The sequence below is a fragment of the Channa argus genome, chromosome 15 (genome assembly GCF_033026475.1).
Source record: "Channa argus isolate prfri chromosome 15, Channa argus male v1.0, whole genome shotgun sequence".
Taxonomy (NCBI): domain Eukaryota; kingdom Metazoa; phylum Chordata; class Actinopteri; order Anabantiformes; family Channidae; genus Channa; species Channa argus.
In genome coordinates this window covers 2,244,404-2,266,496 of record NC_090211.1, presented here as the reverse complement: position 1 = coordinate 2,266,496, position 22,093 = coordinate 2,244,404, and the positions used below count along the sequence as shown (strand labels likewise).

Sequence of the window (22,093 nt, the reverse complement as noted above, 5' to 3'; positions counted from 1 at the left end):
CAAACCAATAACTAGTCTTTTGATAATTTTACTTTAATATAGATAGTTGACAAAATGAATTCCATACCCCACATTGTATCTGCAAATGTTAGGGACAACACAACACGAAAAAAATGTCTGTAAGCCACTATTTTACTTTAGTGTTAGCGTTAGTTTTAGCATCTTGCGCCCCGCTGTCATCTTTGCACAGCCTGCACCTGGATTACTGCCTGGTATGGTAGAACGCGGCCTCCAGTGAACAGACTGCTGCTCCTTCTGCTGCTAGGATTAGTCCCTCTGTGCTGTCCTTCTGTCCAGCTTTGTCCAGCCACTGGTAGGATGTTTTGATATCAGCCACTTCTTCTATCTGACTGTGGTACAAACCGTGCAGAGGCTCCATGAGGGTTCTTGCTATAGAACATATTACTAACTGACTTTAGTTATTGAAAAAGTTGAATAAACTTTTAAACAAAGTTTGATCCTTTTTGATTGTTTTTGCCATTTTTCACTTGTTGCAGTCAGTTTTTATCTTTTGACCTGGAGTTTCTAAGAACAACTACCATGTGAAAAATTATATTGTTATTATTAGTGGGTTGTTGCAAAAGGTTGCAGAAAGAAGACAAAAGCTTTGCTTCACCACCACTCAGACCAGTGCATGCTGTGAGACTCCCAAAGTAGCATCACATTACACTGTACTGTCCCCTAGTGGCTGAAGTCCCTGCGACACTGTCAGGGTTTTGAATAAAGGTGGATCTGATTATCATCAACTCCTTTATTTTATTTTATTTTTTTGTTTGTCCTTTCAGCTTATCCCGTGAGTTCAGGGTCAGGGTTTGGCACACTTTTTATGCCGGATGCCCTTCCTGACGCAACCCTCCCCAATTTCTAGCGGGCTTGGACCGGCACTGCACAGCTGGGGAGGGGAATGGGCTGTTAGGGGTTCAGTGTCTTGCCCGGAGACACTACAACATATAGCCAGGGCCAGAGACTTTATTGCATATTAATGTTGACATTGTTCACTTCCTTGTGTTCCTCTCAAATCTGACTGATTGACAAGTCTCTAAAAAAGTGCAGTAAATGTAATCAGTTTTTCATGAGGTTCCGGGACCTTGTATGCACATGGTTTTTTCCTTGCTCCTAAATGTTTTTCAAACTACCAAATTTAACATGATGGGACACAAACAGAGCCGTCTGACAGCAGTCCATTCACAGAGCAACATGAAACCCTCCAACACAGTCTTCTACTCCCCACTACCATACAGCCATTCTCATTGGTCTCTGAATAGCGGGCATATATCAAACTTAATGACTGAATTACTGGTACTTAATGTAAAGTATGGAGGGAGGCAGAGACAACTGCACAGTCAGCAGAACAGCATGGCATCATTGTCTAGATATAATCTGTGTGTTTTCTCTCAGATTAAGGAGAGCTGGCTCTGTTCTGTCATAGCTGGGAGAACAGAGGTGACATCACATCTCTTTGAGTCCCATTCCTTTGAGAGAGCTGATGTACTGGTCCCAGATAAGCTGTTACCTGTACTAAAGGAGGAACTGGACATGCTAAGAGAAATTGGGGTGATTGAGCCTTCAGACAGTGATTGGAGCAGTCCAGTAAATACTGCTCCTCAAGAAGGATGGCAGACTGAGGTCATCAGAGTTCATTTATTTGAGTAAATCATTTCAAAATGTGAAAGTCTTATATTAATGAAAAATAATACTAATGAAAGCCCAAAATTCAGCATCTCAGAAAATTAGAATATTACATAAGACCAATAAAACATGTTGATGAAATACTGTACTCAATCCTTAGTCAGGGCTACTTTTGCATGAATGATTGCATCAGTGCACTGCAGCATGGAGGTGATCAGCCTGTGGCCCTGCTGAGGTGGAATCCCAGGTTGCTTTGCTAGTGGCCTTCAGCTCATCTGCATTGTTAGGGCTGCGTCTCTCATTTTACTTGTGACAATACCCCATTGAGTCTCTATGGGGTCAAGGTCAGGTGAGTTTGCTGGCCAATCAAACACAGTGATACTATGGTCCCTTAAGCAGGTATCGGTACTTTTGGCAGTGCACATGCGCTGTTAGAGTGGATGTTATTGAAATGTTTTCTGTTGTTTTACAAGAAAATAGTTTGATTATTGAATGACTGTGGTTTGTCTTTGACGAAATAAACAATGAATACAAGATGTTTTCATGCTGACATTGATTTTTTTTTTTTTTTTTTTCAAAAGCTCAAAACTGTGCTGAGTATTCTGCTTCGAGCGTAACATTACTAATAGAAGCTCCTCATCAAAGCTTTGTTTGGCACAGTTCACATGCAAACCTGCTGCTAGTTGCCCAATAACAAAAGGCCTAGTTTTTCATTTAATGTTGAAATCAAGGTTTTGACCATATTGGTGATTGTTTTAAGTTCTAACAATCATAAAAGTGGAGGTTTTTTTTTTTTTGGTGAAAATTATGTTGCTAAACAATCAATCAATAAAAATTGTATTAACACATTTTTATTGAGTCACAGCAGTAATAATAATTTCCATAAAACAGCAGTATATAAAAATATAGAAGTCGACAACAAAGCACATTCAACCAGGGCATTAGACCTAAAAGTGTGAAACTATTAGACTGTTGGACTCATGCACACAAGTAAAAGATTAAAAATAAAATGTACAGTAAATGAAAAATGTTGAGAGCATGATATGATGAATAAAAACATTAGAAAAACGTAATGTGTAATAGATTAAATAAATTATGTGTAATAAATGCAATGAATTAACAGTGCACAAAATCTTTAAGTATCTGTAGACTCTCTGTACCACAGAGGTTATTTTCATAATAACTCCAATCCCCAATGAAAAAAAGCCCACCGGGTTTTTGGTTAAAGGAACCAGAAAGATGCTAATTTCCACGTTGGCCTACAAAACCATTATCCAGCCTTGATATTCTATTGAAGCTGAAGGCAAACATAAAAATGTAGCTATTTATGAAGCTTCATATAGTTGACAATTTTGACTAATAAAATTGTCCTAATAACTTTATGATTACACTGGTAACAGTCATACATACAATCAATTGCCACTTTATTAGGTACACCTGATCAATCTAATGCAATCCAATTCTATTCTATAGCAGCTCTGCCATGAATTCTAACTGTAAGAAAGGTGATAATTCTACTCTCTGTTTATTATTGAGGTCATGGTGGCTGGTGGATTCGTACCAGAGTGCATTATGTTATAGATGCTTCTAATGTTTTGTCCACCCTATTCAAATTGAAAGAGAAATTATAAAATTGTAGAAATAGAATTCATGGCAGAGCTACTGTATCGGATTGCATTAGATAGAACAGGGAGTGTACATCACAGCCTGTGTTTAGTAAAACCTGTCAGTTTTATATTGTGTGCTCCGGTTCTCAGCACATCCCAGCCCAAGACAAAGGGACATTATTACCAGTCTCCACTTGCTGGACTGTCATTCACCACTGATCTTGACAACGTTTGTAACAAACATCCACAAAAAGCTTCATTACACATTACATCACATTAAGCTAAGAATTAAAAACTGATTAGTTATATTGAACCAAAAGGTGAGAATAACCCGGGCAACACAAGTATGATAACTGATATATTACATGTTAAAGAAATCTTAAGAAATATTATAAACATTTAAGAGTTTGCAATAGAATATTCAGGAGACTGATGTTTGTGTACTAAATACTTTCATCAGAGAGATGCATCTCCAGAAACAGTGTAGATAATGAAAAAGTTATTTTTTTTAAAAAAACAGTAATAGTTAAAGGAATATAATAGCTAATGTAATATAAAAAGCACATAAAGTGGTAAATCTGCCTGTTATCTCAGTAAAGAACCTGTTTCGACTTAATTTCCTATATATACACATAGACAACATAACAGCTCCAAAGAAGGGAAGCTATGGTTGCTAGATAGCTCATTAACCCCAGAACAGATGGATTGTTTTGATTTTCTAAGTTATTTGATGGTGTGAAAATGATTCTTCTTGACTGCTTTGTTTGTTGAAAAAGAGAAAATTAAATGAATTGTATTCATTGCAAATATTGTAAACAGAGCTGAACTTGCAGTCATCGATTCTACACTACAGTTTCAGTAGAAACAAGTAGCTGTGTATTTTAAAGCTGTTTCTTGGTTCTCACTTAGAAAAGTGTCTCAGGGTAATTTCTGTAGCTCAAGGTGTTTGGTTTCCACAAGTTTCAAAGTGTTATAGAAACATAAAATAATAAACAGTAGAATATACTTAAAAACACATTTAAGGCAAATAATAGAATAAAAGATTAAAAAAAACATAAAACAAATGACATTAAACATTTCAACCAAAGGGTAAATAATTGCTGAAATGTAAAAGTCAAAACAGAAGGAGCCTGTCTGATCTTCTCTGCTACTGTAAATCTTTCCAGAGTTGAGGCCACCTCACCATGATAATACTCATTTTTATACACAATACATTCATAGATACATTTTTATTATCAACATCTTAACCTTGTTACTTTTTCTAAAATAAATTACCCCCATTACATTTTTATTTTTAAAATATTACCCCAACATTAGCCTGTTGTTACTGAGCTCTAATTAAGTGTTTGACATGCATTGGCACATTGATTTATGACCCTGGCTGAACAATAACAATTACTTCAAATCCTGTAATGATGCGTTTTGTCAGGGGTGAAACTTGAAATTAAGCTCTTTAATAAATGGAGTGGAGCTCTGTTTACACTGCTCTGTTTTACACTTCAATTTGAATTCATACATTGATTTAAAAACAATGTCGACATAGTAAATCCAGTGTCTTGTATTTATACAGGAAAATCCAGATCGTTTTTTTTTATACATGCAAACAATGCAAATAGTCCACTAATTCTCCTATGTGCAGCAAAAAACAATGCATGAGAATGTAAGATGTGTGGACACAAAAGGCCTTTCTCTCTACCTGCAGAGCTAACGTGTAACTTACACACAGACTAGACTTATGCATAATTAAACGGTGATGAGATAGCGTAGCAGCAGAGAGACCCAGATGGACAAAGACACACTCCAGCCTGCACAGCCAGATACTGGTGTCCTGTTCTTCTCCATAGTAGGCATTGGACAAGAGCTGCCGGAGCCATACTTCCCTTCCAGCGTGGACATGCCCTCACTTGCCAGCATGACGCCAGAGAAGGTGATGGTATTAGAGGTGGTGCTGGCCCAGGCACACCCTCCCACATTTTGTTTCACCCACACCCGATCGTCTTTCTGCAGTTCCACCATAAAGTAACAGGTGTTGAGGTTTGTGTCACCACCAGACAGCTGGACAGGAGTGAAGGATGGTGATGAGTCTTGCTGCCTTGGCCCTGTATGGACTTGTTCAATTACATTTAGTTTTTTGGTTTAAATTATTCTGCAATCTCAAACATCAAACAGGAATTTGGTGGAATTAACTTTTCTAGTTAGTTTAAATAAATGTATAATGGAATGTAGGTTTATTCATTTCAAGTTCATTCAACATGTCTTGTTTTCATTTTCAACAAACTCGAGAACTTAGAAATATTAGACTGACTTCAAGTCTTTGAACTTGAAACGAGGACCTTTTATGAATGAACTTGCTGAGAGATCAATCATCTTGTTAAATTACATTTTTGAAGAAACACAACTATCAGCATTATTTGAGGGTAAAAATTGTTCAGTTATTTTTTGTAGTTTATAAAAAACATTTATGATGTAGACTCTCTGCATGTGTATATTCTATTGTTTCTTTTAAATATAATAAAATTATGATAACCATGATGAACATTGGTTTTACCTGGAGGCACCTTTTTACTAACTTAACAAAGGTCTTAAATGTTGAATTTTCACAGATTTTAAAACAAAATGGATTTAACAGCTGTCTTCATGTCAACATGAGGTTATGACATGAACTCTTTAAACTCTAATATGTAAAATTAAAGAAAATATATCTATTGACTGATCAAGTGGTTAGTTGTGTCAATATATAATCTTGAGTTAAGTGAATTTTGTTTCAGTTTAACTTTGTTTTGCATTTAAAAAAACTCAACGAGTAAGTAACAAGTAAGTTCAGTTCACATTTCAAGGCAGAGGATGAACTAAGGTTTTCTAAGATTATCAGTGTCTTGTTTTAGTTAGTGTTTTATAATCTTGACACCAACTGTCTTTTTATGGAATCATTCAACCATGTGTCACAAGTTAGCTCAACTATCATGAAGATGGTGATGATCAGTTACAGCAGTTACTTTTCTCTTGTCCACTGTAGTTGATCTAAATTTAGTCTGGTTTTCTCATCAGGTTTAGTTTGTTGTTTAGTGTGGTCTGGTCTGCATTGATCTACAATGACAAGAGAGTAAGTGAACCAAAAAACGATCTGCATTTGCAATATCCATAAAAGGTTCTTTGGTCAGATCTTCATCTGAGTTACAAGGGTGAACAAACCCAGAAAGTCCACAATGATTATAGTATTCAGACATTCACAGCATAGCCTATATGTTTTATTTCTTATTCTATAAATCATTTTGTCCTTTCAGTTTATCCTATGATTCCTATGATTCCAGGGTTAACACACTCTACTAATTTCTACTGGGCTGGAGATGGGAATGTGCTGCTGGGGATTCAGTGTCTTGCCCAGAGACACTTGGGCATGTGGTCGGTTAAAGTGGGGCAGCCACTGTACCAACAGAGCCACTGCTACCCCCCGCAGTGTAGGTAATGGTCTGCACTCATATAGTGCTTCTCTACCTATTGGTGCTCAAAGCACTTTCCACTGCTTCTTATTCACCCATTCACAGTCACAATCTCACAGACACTCACACATCAATGGGGGAGATGCTATGTAGCTGGCCAACGCTCACCGGGAGCAACTAAGTTGGGGTTGAGTGTCTTGCTCAAGGACACTTTAACATAGAACCAACAACTGCGGGATTGGTGAACGACCGCTCCACCTTCCAGCGCCACAGTCACCTGGTAGACTGTATATAACGTATGTGAATTCCCCAAACTAATCAACAAAACTCAATTGAGGTAAGGAATTAGGCTACAGATCAGTCAATAAAAGGTTGGGGGTGTGGATTTAGTTTAGTTTTTAGGCTTTTTGGGTTTATCGTAAAAACCTCCAGAGTTTTTCAATACCACAATAATTTGGTCAAGTTGTTTTTCATTTCATTTCTACACTAGTTAAGTGTAGTTATTACTCACTGTCTGTTGATTTGTTGTCTTGAATTGAATACTGTACCTGAGCATGGCAGGACATCCTCCGTTCCCCGTTGACCATGAAGCTCCAAACATTGGAGTGGTCTCCACGGCAGAGCTGGGCTGCAAACACAAACTGATAGATACCGGCGACCGGTGCCGTGAACACACCATTGTTATTGTTGTAGGCAGAGCCCTGGTTCACCAGCACCTGGTTAAAAATGATTGGGTCGAACAGGATGTCTCTCAGCTGACCCTGGTGGGCAACGAAAAAAAGAACAGCACCCCCTGGGACACATATTCGTGTCCATAATAAAATGTAAGTAAAATTTACTTGGAGGCATTTTTAGTAAAATGTACACACACACACAGCATGAGCGTAAATCCATGCATGACATAATCATAGTGTTATCTCTCTCTCACACACACACACACACACACCTGCACTACCTACCCTGTTGTTTGGCTGATGTCTGACGAGGGATCTGTGGAGACAGGTGAGGTTATGCGATATCATTAACAGAGTTTGAGGTTTAAGTGTGAACGGCCACCAGTCACTTACCCGTGCAGCTAAATCTGCTCGAACCCAACTGCTCACACATAACACACCAATGACAGAACATATCTGAGACAGAGACATAACATAAATTAGAAAGATGTACACTTCTGACAAATTCACGTCCATGGACAGGTTGACAGACAGACCAGTACCTTAGTGCAACTCATTGTCCTGCTGTGAGCTGAATACTGTGTACACACTCTGCCAGGCTTCTGTTAAAGTGTCTCTCTGCCCAGCAGGCAAAGTCCACTTTCTGTTGCTTTGTTACAAAATCTGTTTGACTGACCCCCACCATATGCCCACCACACACACACACACACACACACACACACACACACACACACATACATTAGCTGAAGGCAATGGGAGAATGTGGGACATTTGCGGTTTGTAAAGGAAACAGGAGTAACACAATTGCAGAAAGCTTTAACATTTTTATTTTTTGCACAATTTTACTGCATTTTAAATGTAAGTGTAAATTTTGGCCTTAAATCGATAACCAACAAACCATAATGAGAAAGGTCAAACATTTGAATGATTCGCCATTTTGAAAAGTATTCATACTCAATTCATACTGTAAAGTTTATCCCGTTCTCGCTGGTAGAAGTTCTCAAACACCTAATCACATTCTAATCACAAAGAAACTTCTCCAGAGTTTGTTTGGGACCAAACTGAGACCACATCCAGTAAAGGGTCTTCATGGATGGTTGTGGCCATCACCCAAAGGCAACTGCTTTCTTCAGACCTGTGCAAATGAACTTCATCAAATGAGAAAACAAAGGAGAGTTTGATTTAACCGGACTAAACAAGGAAGGTGCGAAAACGTACTGACTCTCAACAAGAAATCAACGAATCACATTTACCTAAATATTGAACTATTCCTTTGAACTAAGTGAATTTTTTTAAACCGAACTCATGAAAAAAAAAATCCTATTTACCAAACAGTAATAACTCCAACAGAACACAAGTCACAACCACAGCCGCCCCACCTCACCTTCCTGGCCCCCACCATTCACTTACATGTCTAAAATCAGTCAGTCACTCAGTGAAGCAAATCTCCCTGTAATCCCTGTTTTCCATTCTGTTCTGTTTGACTCTAAATCCTGTTACCAAAAGTGGGACGGAGCGGTCATTTATGACGTGATTGTCTTTCCCTTCAGCTTTTTCTGATGCAGTTAATAACCCTGGTATCACTACATTTGCTCTTTGGATGCACTACTTTAGTATTCATCAAAGTCCAGTCTAGGGTTAATCCAATGGTGCAGGGTTAGTCTTAAAAAGTGTTGTATTGTTATAAAGTCACATTAAAAAGTAATTGGTTTTTACCAAAGAATTGGTTGGAAGGAAAACACACATACCTACATCTGGCACAAAAAAACCACACATGGGAACAGTGTATGGTGGAGGAAGCATTATGGTTTGGGGCTGGTTTTCTGCCTCTGGACCTGGACTGCTTCCCATTGTGGAGTTAAAAATAATTTCCTAAGTTTATGAAGGCTTGCAACAGGATAATGTCAGGGTGGCTGTCTGCAAGGTGAAGCTTAGAAGAAGCTGGGTGATGCAGGAGATGCAAAAGAACCTAAGAACCTTCTTGAGGGTGAACGTCTCTGAAGAAATAGTGATTAGGATTTCCAATACCCTTTTAACCATATGCCTAACTGTTGGTCACTTTTGGCATCATAATATAAATGTACCAATCAGGGACTGAGCACTGATGGACCTTCGTTGCTTGGGTAGAACTACAGGCCTGGAAAAAAATTTGGACTCTGGGCTATGTTGTGGAAATAACTGTGGGGGAACTAAGTTGCTCAAAAAGTGTCTGGTTCCCAAGAGAAGTGAAAATGGGCCTATTTTGCATTGCTGGACCTTCAGAAAGTTGATGAGATGATGAGACACTTTTGCAGGGGGCACAGAACTAAATTATATAGTTATCGAAATAATTTTGTTAATTTAAATAAATAATTCTATAGCTGTATAGAAACAAACTTAGCCTCCACCAAAAGATGGTGGTTCCCAGTAATTCATATCTATTGTGTTTCCTTAGTTGGCATAATAAAACACAAAAACAAAGTTAACCACGGTTAGCGAAGAGTTGAAAGTTGTGTGAGCTCTGCCTCTTTAAAAGCCATAACACACTAATATAATAAATGTATCCCAATCCACCAGTAATCATCTTGAAATCTGGCCTCTTCTGTGACCTCAATAGGACTCTCTGTCTCTCTCTCTCTCTCTTTCTCTTTCCCTCCCATCAGCCCAACAGTAATCCTCTGTGTGCCCAGAGACATTGGTCTCTACTGCTGACTTACAAATGTTTAAAATGTATTTGGACACGAGGCACTTTTCAGTCAGGCAGATGTGTTTTAGAGCAGATAATAATAATGGCCATGCAGCACCAAACATGGAGATGGAGCTCAAAAAGCTTGTCATTGAATGCATGTGTTTTCATTTGGACTAGTTTCTAGAGGGCAGGGTGTTTTGTTTTTCACCCCGGATTTACATGTTACAGCTGTGAAAGTCAAATATAGCCAGGAGGGAAAGTAACAAATTACATTTAGATTCCTTGTGGACGTGCACTTGCACAGACTGGTTTAAAACCTGTCAATGTACTCAAATAATTTATGTGAAGGTGTTTTACTTTACTGAGTCAAAAAGAAAAAGTATATGCACTAGGAAATGATTTGATCTTTGTGTGGGATTCAGCACCCCTGCAACTCTATTAGTGGTATAGATAATAGATATCGGGATGGATTAAGTGGTGTCATAAATGTACACAATGTAAAGACTTAAGAGAGAGAAATTGAGTAAAATAAAGAACTAGAAAAAGCATTTCTGAAAAGAAAATGCACTGTGAATGTTTCCGAGCTGAAAGGCTTTTCCAAGCAAAGCTGAAAAAAGCTTAACTGTTTTTTCTGAAAGAGCTGAAATGTTTGCATTTGCCAAAATAGATAAAACCTTTGCTTTTGCTGAAATCTGAATTGAAGCTGAACTGTTTCAAATAGCTGTAACAAGAAATAGTAGCATATTAATCCTGGAAACTGTAGAAATGTAATAGCTGAGTGCAAAGTCTAAGTCCAGCAACTGAGTAAAAATAGAAAAAGCAATTATGGAGGAAATTACGTGGGAGAACTGTTAAGCGGCATGAGACAGGGCGATCGGACAAATATGGACAAAAGGAAAAAAAAACAAGATTCCTAAAACAAAAAAAAAAGAAAACAAAACAGTTACAGAAAACTTTGAAATAACAAAAGTTTAAAAAAATGACAGCAAAACAGGAAGAAGTATTAACTATTTATTATCCTGGCTACATAATTAATCTAACAAAATAGAACTGCACATAGTTGACAGGGCTGACAGGTGGTTTTTAATTGCTCTTGAAAGACATTTCTGTTGTTGTCTGTGCTCCTTGCAGTTCGTTTCTTCATTTTGTTGGGTTGGATCTTTGGGTTGATCTTGCTGGGCACCCACTTGTACGCAGAGTAGCCACAGCACTAAATCATCTCCTTTTATAGAAAATATGTCCAACTGTGGACTGATGAATATCTGAGATAACCCTGCTACCCTTTCCTAACCCTTTCTCTTAGACATGAGAGGTTTTTAATCAGCTTAGAATTATTGGGTCTGTTGATATTTGTGACTTTGGTGAAGATCAGATCACAGTTTACTGTATGACTCATTTATGCAAAACATCGTGATGTCAGGGGTGGATGTAGATATTTTTGTTAGGGTGGCGCAACTGGTGCATACACTCAAAATCGGGCGGCACATTTGGAGGTTTATTTAAAAAGTTTTAGACAAAAGTTTAAAAGCCTTTTCGAATGCTGTAGTGTTTTTATAAAAGTCAGTGTAAGAAAATTCAAATATGTAACTTATGTATTTGAGGTTGTTAATATGTAAACACCTGAATGTACATTTATTTACAATATATTCTGCTGGTGCTGGTAGGGGGTGTGAACTGGGGTTGCTAATTAGATTTGAGGTTGGTGAATAAACCTTGAGCCAGTTAATTACTGCCAAAATGCAGAGAAACTGCCTCAAAGCATTTTGGGGGAAATGTAAAAAAAAAATAATAATAATAATTTAAGGAGTGATTTGTATATTGTTATTATAATTGTAGGATCTTTTTATATAATTAAAATAGCTGTAACGTGAAATAGTTGCAAGATCCTGGAAATTCAGTAGAAATCACCTGAGAATAGCAAAATACAGTGTTAAAGTTGAAATTTCAGTCGGTCAAAGAATCATTGCAGAATCATTTACATCTCAATGTGAAGCAAGTTGAAGAAGATTTTAACAACTGTCCAATCAGCTGAATAAAAGCTCAGTGTAAATAAGATGTCTCTGAGGAACTGAACACTTTGGTAGTTGAAGGTATTCTAATGGAAGAGAGATCATGCTTAAAATAGGGCATTACTTGTAATCATTCAGATCAGTCTGGTATTCTTCTTTTCTCGTAATTGTGAGAAACGAATCTCGTAAATATGAGTTACAGAACTACATACCTCGTAATAACGAGATCTGGATCTGTGAAACTGTGACAGCTAAAAACCATTAAGAGACATTAAAAAGCTTAATGGAAGACTAATAGCCTAAAGTCTTGGAATTTGCTGAAAGTATGCTGAAGTAGTAAGGTGCCAAATAACGGATAGAAGAATAATAATAATAAAGATTAGAGCATTCACAGTATATTAAGCAAAGTAGCGATTTTACATACAAAGAATAGGGTGGACATTTAGGGGTGACCCCTGAAACAGCCCAACAGAAAGGAAGAAGAAGACATTTTAGACACAAGCCTAAATGATCTTAAATGTGCAGACTAAAACAGCTCAGAAAGTTGCAGGTCAGAGGATTTTCATTTTGATCAAATATATATTTCAACAATAAAAGTTTTTTCTCAGTTTTGCAAAAAGCAACATCTTTGACTACCGTGAAGAGCTGGCAGACATGACGTTAGTGGTATTGTAAATATATAGGCATGAAAAATGAATAGCAGACACACAGCAGAAACTTTAATCTTTGTGCAGCTTTCATTTTTTTTTAGCATGTTATTACATCTTCATCCACCTTTTCATTCACACTTAGTCTTTATTGATTCCATGAGAAGTCTCAGGTTGTTTTCCTTCATACCATTAATTAAAGGACTGACTAAAATAGAATACCGTGATTTATATGAGAGCATCTATGAATAGTATAGAAAGCTATGGAAGAGGTACCATGAAGTGAAATATGAGGAAAAACTCAAAATACAGATTCAGTTTAGTGTCCTTCAAGCCTTCCACATTTTTCCCTTTTAGAAAAATGAGAATTTGACCATTCAAGTCATCACTCATTTGTGGCTGCCATCTTGAACTAAATGCTTTATGTCAACAGAGAAAACAGGGTGTTCACTCTTCAGCCTGACAGAGTCGTCGTTGTCCTCCTCCTTATTGTCTCATGATGGTGGACTCTGAGATTGCGTCTGTGACTCAGTGTCCCAGTTCCTTCCACTGTTCCTTTTCCTGTTCTTCTCAGCCATCACCACAGCTGCCACAACAGTGACCACCACAGTGACAGTGATGACAAGGACAGTAGCCGTCTCTGCGATGCAAAGTTGGCTGTCCACCCAGGCCAACGAAGCCCCCAGCAGCTGCGGGGGGTCCTGGCACGTCACATTCCGGTAGTCGTCGATGTGAAGGTGACGAACGTATAATATCTTACTGAAGACACGATGCAGCTCACAGTCACAGCTCCATGGGTTGCCTGGTGGACATAAGACATGTGATGGGGACAGTCAAAAAGGACACTACAATGTGAAGGCACTGGTGACTGATTACTACTACAACATTATCTCAGTTCTTTGGGATGTCAGTTTGTTTTCATGTAGCTGTGACTGCTAACAGTTTGTACTTGCCCAATATTTGTACTTTATGCACCACAAATTTAAGGTTTGATGGTTAATTTGAGAGTATTATTTTTAGGTCTCCGTAAATAGAAATATAGAGATAGTGGGAAAATAAATAACCCAAGGGAGAAGTTCTCTATGGGCAGATGATCGTAATTCAATATAAATAAGTATATTAAAATGAAACGTTTCCGTAAATACATTTACACATATAGATACAAAGTAGCTGGCAGTAGCAGGGGATATGTGTTGTCGAGAATGTTTATTTGCCTTCTCTGCTCCAACTGGACAGATGTGTTTTTTTCTGCCCCAGTAATGTTAAAGACACTGTAGGAAAACTGGGAAACAGCAAAACCTTGGTGATCAGCTCGTCTCTTAGCTTCCTTTGACAGTGAATGGCAGCTGTGCCCATCCCAGGCATATATATGTGTGATCACCCTGCTTGCAGTGGTGGATAAAGTACGCAAAAACTGTACCTAAGTAAAAAGTACATATAAACAAACCATAATGTACAAAATAATGTAGTAAAAGTATAGGTACCTGCTGAAATTTCTACTTAAGTAAGTAAGTACATGATTTTTATTTTACTTAAGGTATTAAAAGTACTTGACAGTTTCTTTTCTCTGTCCTTTTTCTGTGGACCGCTGCTGTTTAATGTTTGGGGGGACATTAACTAATTAATGGTAATAGAGAAAATGATGGGTTGAAGATGATTAACTATATGATCTGATGCGTTTTCCAGTTTTATTTAATAAGAAGAAGAGGTAGGCAAAGCCAAGTTCAAGTTCTGGACGCCAAAGAGTAAAATTACTGCATGCCAGCTCACTCTCAGTACTGCTAATATGTCAAATAAGACCGTGGAAGGACAAACTGACACTATGCCTCTCTCTCTCTAGTGAATCATTTTCATTAAAAAAAATTGTTTTATTATAAAATGTGCAAATCGAAGTTAGAAATTAACTTTGATTAGAAATGTAGGGGAGTAAAAAGTAGAGATATTTGCTCTTAGATGTAGTTAAATCTACTTAAGTAAAGGACAGATGTGTGAAAAATGTACTTGAGTACAGTGACAAAGTACTAGTACTAGTTACTTTCCACCATTGAGTCGTATTATTATTATCAACATTGAGTCTGACCCAGGAAACACAACATCAACAGGAGGACACTTCTCGCCTCTCGGTGTATGCAAATAGCTACATATATATATTATAGAGAAAATGTAGTATTTTCATTGTCCTAAAAAGTAGTCAAACATATATATACTGGTGTTAACTAAATGAGACAGTTCTCCTAAAAAACTGTAGTTTAGAATTGCAGAATTTAAACGTGGAGACACCTGGGATGTAGCTATGTTCCTGTATTGTAAATATAAGTACTTCATTTGTGAGTACATTTTGGTGTTAATATTTTTCTTTGCTTCCCCTTAAAGTGGACAGAGCTCAAGACAAGTGTAAGGAAGCCGGATAGTGATCTGATCATTCAAACCGCTCACTGAAAGGGTCTAAAACCCATGTGACCACGCAGCTTCTGTATGTGTCCTGATTCGCCCCGTAAGCAGGGAAAAATATAATCAATGCAAGACATAGTGGTGGATTTTAATAAGTGCACATCAGACCACGCAAAGCCTCCAAAGCTGAGCAGATAACAGTAGTGGTGATTTTAGAAACCTGACAGCTGGATGTGTGTAGCTGTTGTATGCAGGCTGATAAATGTTTTAAACTTGAGGTTATGCAGGTTGTTTCCCTCCAGAGAGAGCACCGCCAAGCTATAGAGCGGAGCCAGTGCATCACTGTCAATGTGAGAGATGTTGTTGTTGCTCAGCTGAAGCACCTGAACAAACAGACAGACAGATGAGTAAGCGGACAGGTGGACATGCACAGACAAATTGATGTACATATTGAGAAGGCGACTTCACAGATTTTCAGCTTGCTTCCTATGGATCTAGTTTAAGATATACGTACACTTCCTGGTTAAATAATTCACCACCAGAATTTCACTGAGCAGTGGATTTTGTCTTCTTTTTTCTGGCCATTTGTAAATGGCAAGATGACAATGCCAGGATTCATCAGGCTTAAATTAGGAAAGACTGGTTCAGGGAGCACAAGTCGTCCTTTCTACACATGGATTGGCCCCCTTTACCCCCACTGTGAATCTTTTCAATGTGCTGGAGAAGATTTTATGCAGTGGTCTCACCCTGACATCATTAATACAAGATCTTGGTGAAAAATAAATTGTCCTATTTCACAAGTTTATTGAAATGATGCCATTGCACCTGTGTTGTAATCAAAGATAAAGGTAGACCATCAAAATATTAGTGTGTGACTTTATTTTCTGTCCACGCAGTGAATTTATGAACGGTTTAAACTCTCTACTATGTTTTAACTGAAAACTAAAAACTATATTCTAGCTGAAAAACTCCTCCTGATAATCTCATCTGGAGGAGTTATTCATTTGAGATTATGTTAGCTGGTTAATTACAGCATGGAGGTTGAAAAGTGCATCCAGAAAATATTCCCAGCACTTTTTCCACATTGTTATGTTAAAGCCTTATTCCAAAATGGATCAAATTCATTATTTTCCTCACAATTCTACAAATAATACGCCATAATGACAACGTGAAAGACATTTGTTTGAAATCTTTGCTAAAAACGTAACATGTACATAAATATTCACTGCCTTTGCTTGATACTTCTTTTGAAGCACCTTTAGCACCGATTACAGTCTCGTTTCTATTTGAGTATGATGGTACAAGTTTGGCACATCTATTTTTTGGCAGCTTCTCCCTTTCTTCTCTGCAGTACCTCTCAAGCTACAACAGGTTGGATGCTGCCAATCAACTGAACTTCCCACAGGTGGACTCCAATCAATAGTTGTTTGTTTTGAGGAAAATAGTGCATTTGATTCTAGTTTGGAATTTGGAGTTTGGAATACTTTCTGGATGCACTAAAAATGTGCTCAGCCTGCTCTTCCCCCAAATCCTTACTCAAACTAGGCCTCCAGAAGATCTTATCTGAAGACATTCTTTAGCTAGAAGCAGAGGAAGCAAGTTGGAAAATAGTGCAGTCCCCCTGTAATGATTTTTACAGTAATGCACCTCTAGTGCAGGCAGCATATCCAGGCTACCTTGCTGCACCAAGGTCAGTTTGTTGTTATGCAAGTAGAGTTGTCTGAGCCTGGAGAGGCCCCTGAACACACCAGGGCCAACTGACACCAGCTGGTTATAACTGAGGTCCAGCTTCTCCATGTTGTCCAAAAACTCCAAGCTAACAGAAAGGAGGGACAAAGGGACCCACATAAACCCACAGCAAACCTGTGATTGGTTACTGATTTGAAAACTTCAGAATGAGCTGATGTTGGGCCCTTTAGGGCAGAGGAATAAGCTGACCTTTATACACACACAGTTAGTTCGCTCTAAATACATCCAGCAGATTCCAAAGTCTTATATTTATTCACATATCAGCTCTTCAGCTTTTGCTCAAACTCCTATTAAAATCACATGTTACATTATCTGTGAAGCCTAAAATTTGCGCTACAGTGGAAGGAGCTGAAAATCAATCAAAGTCCTATTGGGTGACAATAATGTGCGAGAAGCTGTTATTCATATTTTTTTATGTTATGTTATAAAGGTCCTAGCTTGATGAACATTCTTCTAATAAGCAGCAATGAAAAAATTACCCCACTTTGTTTAGACCGACGTCTTCTCGAAAGAGTTTATAAGGGAAAAATGTATTAAAAATAAATATTCTTATAACAATAAATAACACCTGCTCCTTATGAGTAAAAATAACACACACAAAGGAACAGTAACCTGATGATGTTAGAATCATTTAGAGTGATGAACCATCAGGTTGTTTTAAATATCAGATCCTGAATCTGATTAAAACTGGATAGAACAAAAAAAACTGTAGTGTCAACATTAATTAATAATGTTTATTGCTTAACAGAGGAGAGATAAATGAAATAACCTTTCAAATAATGGATAGAATAGATAAGTATAAATACAATTGTCATAACATTATGGAATGAAAGCAGAGAATATCTCGTCTAGGGCTTCAAAATGTCCAGAAACAGCCCTGCTGACAGTTTCATGACATTTGATGTTCAAAGCCAAATGTTGTACTCTCTTGTACTGTGATACCTGAATCCAGATATATAATGTAAGTTGTTGTGCTCCAGTCGGAGTTCTTTCAGGGCCGACAGACCGGCTGAGAAGTCGACAGGGAGAGTTGTTAACAGGTTCCAACTGAGGTCCAGCTTCTCCAGGAATGACAAAGAGAAAAACGCCTGAGGGATAAAAAGACAGAAGTGAGATTTCCCTTTAATTTTCTATTGTCTCGTCGTCTTTAGCGTGTCTCAGTCTCTTATAGTCAATTCAGCTCCTTGCAGTTAAACTACCATTTGCCTTCATCTGTTATGCTTCAGATCTCAGATCACAGATCAATTTAAATGATTACGTGTGTGGGTAGTTCATACAATATGCGAACTATCCACTGCACAGAGCTCCTGCTGCTTTCATTGCTTACTCCCGAACTGAAAATTCAACACATGTCAGCCTCACCTTAGGTCACTGATGTCAAAAGCTTTTACCTGTGCAAATCCTTAGAAATGTAGGCTTTGAGACCTGTTTTGAGTTCTGTCATTGCCCTGAGTGTCACCATAGTTTCTACTCATAAAAACAAAAACCAGCCCTCACAAGAAAGATATTGTCTCTCGGCCAGGAGCTTTAGGGCTTTAATCTGCCCCCAAAATCCAATCCTTCAGATTGTCCCGATGTATGCAAACAAACACATGACCGATGACGCTTATGTGAAGCAAGATTATCTGTGACCTTAGTCCTCAGTTGACAGTTCAACTTGTTTTCATTTCATACACTTTAAATAGGAATTCAGTGGCTTTCAAAGACTAAACTTCATTCAAATTTTAAGAGTTCAGGTCTTTTCAGCACTTTAGCTCATTGATGTGATCGGTGTTCATTTTCACACTTATAAAAAAGTAGCTTAAAAGCGTTCAACTCTGATTGTAACAAGCCTTGTATCCTGTTTGCATTGTTGACTTCGCGTTGTCAGTTTCATTTTCCAAAGGAGTTAACTTAAAGTTTCCTCAGAAAGTGCTTTTAATTTGATCAGTCTTTCTGTTTTTACCTGTTGTTGTATTTCCTGTATTTGGCAGTTGGTAAGCACCAGCACCCGCAGGGACCACAACCCAGTAAAAGCTTGAGTGCCAATCTCGCTCAGATTGTTTCGCCCCAGCTCCAGCAGCCACGTACCGTGTGGGAGGCCCTTGGGAACATGTTCAAACTCCCGGGCGTGACAGTCCACCAGGTTAGCGTGCTCATAACAAGTGCACAGGTGTGGACATGACCGTGAGCATTGGACTGATGGAAAAAGGAATGAAGGTGAATAAATGGCAAAAAGAAATAATTGAAGGAGCCAGAAAAGCTGACACATATTTCCCTGGACAGGATGGGGGGGAGGGCAGCTCATTCAAAGTGGTTAAGGGAAGGAAAACTGAATCTGGATTGGTTGTTTAGTTCTGCGGTTGTCTTTGATATGTCTCACCACAGTTGGCGTTGATGAAGCTGGAAAAAAAGCAAAAACAGTGTGGAGTTTATATTTAAAATTTAAATCTGTCATGTCTCATAAAGGTTAAATAGATCTAAAAAAAGAGGATTTTTAAGCTGTGCTAGTCTTTTTTGTTTGTTTGTTTCTCATATAAAACCAAGCAATGAGCATTAAGGGGCTCAAATTCTCCATACAGCTGATGGATAACGTAGATTTACTAGGAAAAAAATACATTCAACATGTTTGTTACACCTTAAAAACATGTTTAGTCTTTGTAGTTTTATTTTGTGTGTCCATGTTATTGTTACTATTCTCCTGAGGTATTTTAACATTAATCTGTTCTAATATGTCATTCGAACACCAAACTTTCATCCTATAAGGCATCAAGTATAATCTTATGTTAAAACCGCGTATGTGCAGACTTAGCGATTCAGTCATCTTTGCTCAGCATGTCTCCCTCTCCCTGTTCTCATTCAGCTTCACTTTGCTTTTTACACTAAACCAAACTCTGCACAAGCTTTTACGTGGTCGTTCTTATCAAAATACAATAAATAAGAACGCTAATAAACTTTCTAATCGAGCAGAAATCATTACTCTTCTCAGATTGCTGAAAAGGGCTCAGAAACCCTTAGAAGCGGATATTTCTGCAGTGAGTCGGTGTCATGGGAGACTTTGACCACACTGCTCCACGGTCACATAAGCAATGGAACATGTTTCCCTTGAAACAACATTTGAAAAAAAAAAAATTGCTGCATACTGTGGCTTTAAATTTATATGTTGCATGGATAAATATAACCTTTGGTTGTTGACAACTGCACAGGCGCAGCTTTAATGTAAAATACTAACTACTTCAGCTTTTGTGGGAAAGTTAATCCATAATCCTGTGCCACAAATTCTTGAAACAGCTTTTTTACTATTAAGCACAAATGTAAAGTACCCACATTTTAAGAAAACACACACCAAATTTTAATTACTACATAACTGACTTATTTTAGATGCTGAACTAGTTTTCACCGTTTTTATCCCCTCATTCATCCTTGTTCCATTAAAATTTAGTGATTAAGAGCAGGGCAGAGCTGGGAGCATCTCTGATGTTTACATAGTATGAAAGTACATTTGTTTAATATCAATATTTACTTGTGTTTTTATACTACAAAACCTAAAACAATGATGTTATTGGCTGACAGTACACTTTTCACTTTTATCAAATTAAAGGACAACAAAAGTGTAGTTTTCCACTCATAATCTGACAACCAAACACGTGACAATGAAATTATTGTAAATGATACAAATCACACACAATCTGATTTGGTCAGATGAGTTTCTTCCCTTGTCAACTCTGACTCACCTCGTCTGCTGGGGAAGTATTTAGACATTTCCATCCAGAATCATCTTTTCCTACATGTGGATGACAGTTCGACAAAGACAGACATAGAGATGATGGACAGAGAGGGAGAAACAAAGACAGAGTGATGATGCTGACGCTAATGGAGACGGTGCAGTTAGCTGTGTCATTAATCCTGTAATCCTCTCCAATCGCCAAATGTTTCCTCTCATCCACTAAGCTCTGGCAGCTTGCCTGATGTTTTCATCATGTTTCAGTCTGTGACTCCATCCCATAATTTCCGGTAATACTGACTTTACAATTATATAAGAAGAGTTCATTTATAAGTATTTTTCACAGAGTAGAAGTCAGACGAGCAGATAGTTCACAATAACATACAGCAGAAATAGAATAATTTAAATCTACTTTGTTGCTCGGTTCTGCACACATGATTCTGATCGCCCCTTTTTTTTTTCTCATCAAAGGTTCATAATTTTTTGCAAGGTCTTTTCACTTATCATATTGGGACGTCTAAGGACAGTGGATGTCATTGTTGTACAGAACGTTTATTCTCTTAGACAAATTTGTAATTTGTGTGACTGACCTACATTAATAAAAGTTGATTTTAATTAGAATCACAACTTTAATGACATTTTTGAACTGTAGCTTAAAAGCAAATGCCATATTTATTATCACTTTTAAATTCACAATCTCACTCACACAGTCTCATGACTGTGGTGATGTCACTGCCCCCTTATTTTTAAATCATAGACAACCTGCTTCTTAAGCTATCAAGCCTCTATTGCTTACAAATGTAGCCAGTCCCAGTGTAAGCTAACAACCATAGACCGTGATTAGATTGAAATCAGTGATTTCACAGCACAAATAAGGTCATGTTAATTTTCAAATGGCATCCTCTACATTTTATTATCTATTTTCAACTAGCGATAGTAAATTATTACAACCTATGGCGAAGACTGAAGTTGAGCAAACTTGATGAAATAGAAGGACAGAATAGAAGTTATAGGATGTGCAGGCTTTGTTGTTCGCAATACGTTGTGGGGAAGTGAGGAAACAGATATTAATGGTCAAGTGATGAAAGACTGTGAGATACAATAATACAATATATAATTAAACTATAATACAATATATTATGGACGCATTGCATAAAAACCAAACAGATCCTCATGAAGTCAGAAGAAATTAAAAACGCTGTTACTTACTGGAATCATTATGTTGATGACCTACAATGGGAAAAGGTCTGGCTTTTACGTAAATGCCACTCAGCAAAAACAGTCCTTCGAAACAATCTGAGAAGAGTAATTAGCCCATCCAGTTAAAACATATTGCAAAAAAATATAAAATTGACTTAGATGGCACTTTTTGCTGCATTTCCCTTGGGACTGCTGTTGATTTATTTTGTCATTGCAGTAATGTTTAATAACCACATCGATTTTTTGTTTTTTATATTTTTTGGAGAAAATGTGCTGAAACTGTACACCAGACGTGTATGTCTAATTTAATAACACATGTAAATTCTCTGGCAAAGTTTAGAGTTTTCTCTAAGGAGCCCCAACAGTACATTTCATC

At 37.7% G+C, this 22,093-nt stretch overlaps 2 protein-coding genes across 2 annotated transcripts; both read right to left on the bottom strand.

Annotated features, from left to right (window-relative positions):
- Nucleotides 1-2,464: 2,464 nt before the first annotated feature.
- Nucleotides 2,465-7,971, bottom strand: LOC137100496 (complement C1q-like protein 4). Its single transcript, XM_067478357.1, has 5 exons — nucleotides 7,893-7,971; nucleotides 7,744-7,806; nucleotides 7,636-7,666; nucleotides 7,225-7,469; nucleotides 2,465-5,291 (listed from the first exon to the last, which is right to left on the bottom strand). The coding sequence occupies exons 1-5, from the start codon at nucleotides 7,905-7,907 to the stop codon at nucleotides 4,980-4,982; spliced, it is 666 nt and encodes a 221-aa protein (XP_067334458.1). The 5' UTR covers nucleotides 7,908-7,971; the 3' UTR covers nucleotides 2,465-4,979.
- A 4,481-nt stretch (nucleotides 7,972-12,452) lies between these two features.
- Nucleotides 12,453-19,192, bottom strand: si:ch211-237i5.4 (phospholipase A2 inhibitor beta). Its single transcript, XM_067478448.1, has 5 exons — nucleotides 18,760-19,192; nucleotides 17,757-17,902; nucleotides 16,713-16,881; nucleotides 15,286-15,448; nucleotides 12,453-13,476 (listed from the first exon to the last, which is right to left on the bottom strand). The coding sequence occupies exons 1-5, from the start codon at nucleotides 19,099-19,101 to the stop codon at nucleotides 13,169-13,171; spliced, it is 1,128 nt and encodes a 375-aa protein (XP_067334549.1). The 5' UTR covers nucleotides 19,102-19,192; the 3' UTR covers nucleotides 12,453-13,168.
- Between the last annotated feature and the right edge of the window lie 2,901 nt (nucleotides 19,193-22,093).

Coding starts and splice junctions, on each gene's coding strand:
- LOC137100496 (XM_067478357.1), bottom strand. Junction 7,470..7,635: donor GACATCAGCCAAACAACAGG/GTAGGTAGTGCA, acceptor TATGTGTCCCAG/GGGGTGCTGTTCTTTTTTTC. Junction 5,292..7,224: donor GGATGTCCTGCCATGCTCAG/GTACAGTATTCA, acceptor ACTCCTGTCCAG/CTGTCTGGTGGTGACACAAA.
- si:ch211-237i5.4 (XM_067478448.1), bottom strand. CDS start 19,101: ATGAGCTGCCCTCCCCCCCATCCTGTCCAGGGAAATATGTGTCAGCTT. Junction 16,882..17,756: donor CATTATATATCTGGATTCAG/GTATCACAGTAC, acceptor CCTTTCTGTTAG/CTTGGAGTTTTTGGACAACA. Junction 13,477..15,285: donor TACACACATCCAGCTGTCAG/GTTTCTAAAATC, acceptor TATGTCCACCAG/GCAACCCATGGAGCTGTGAC.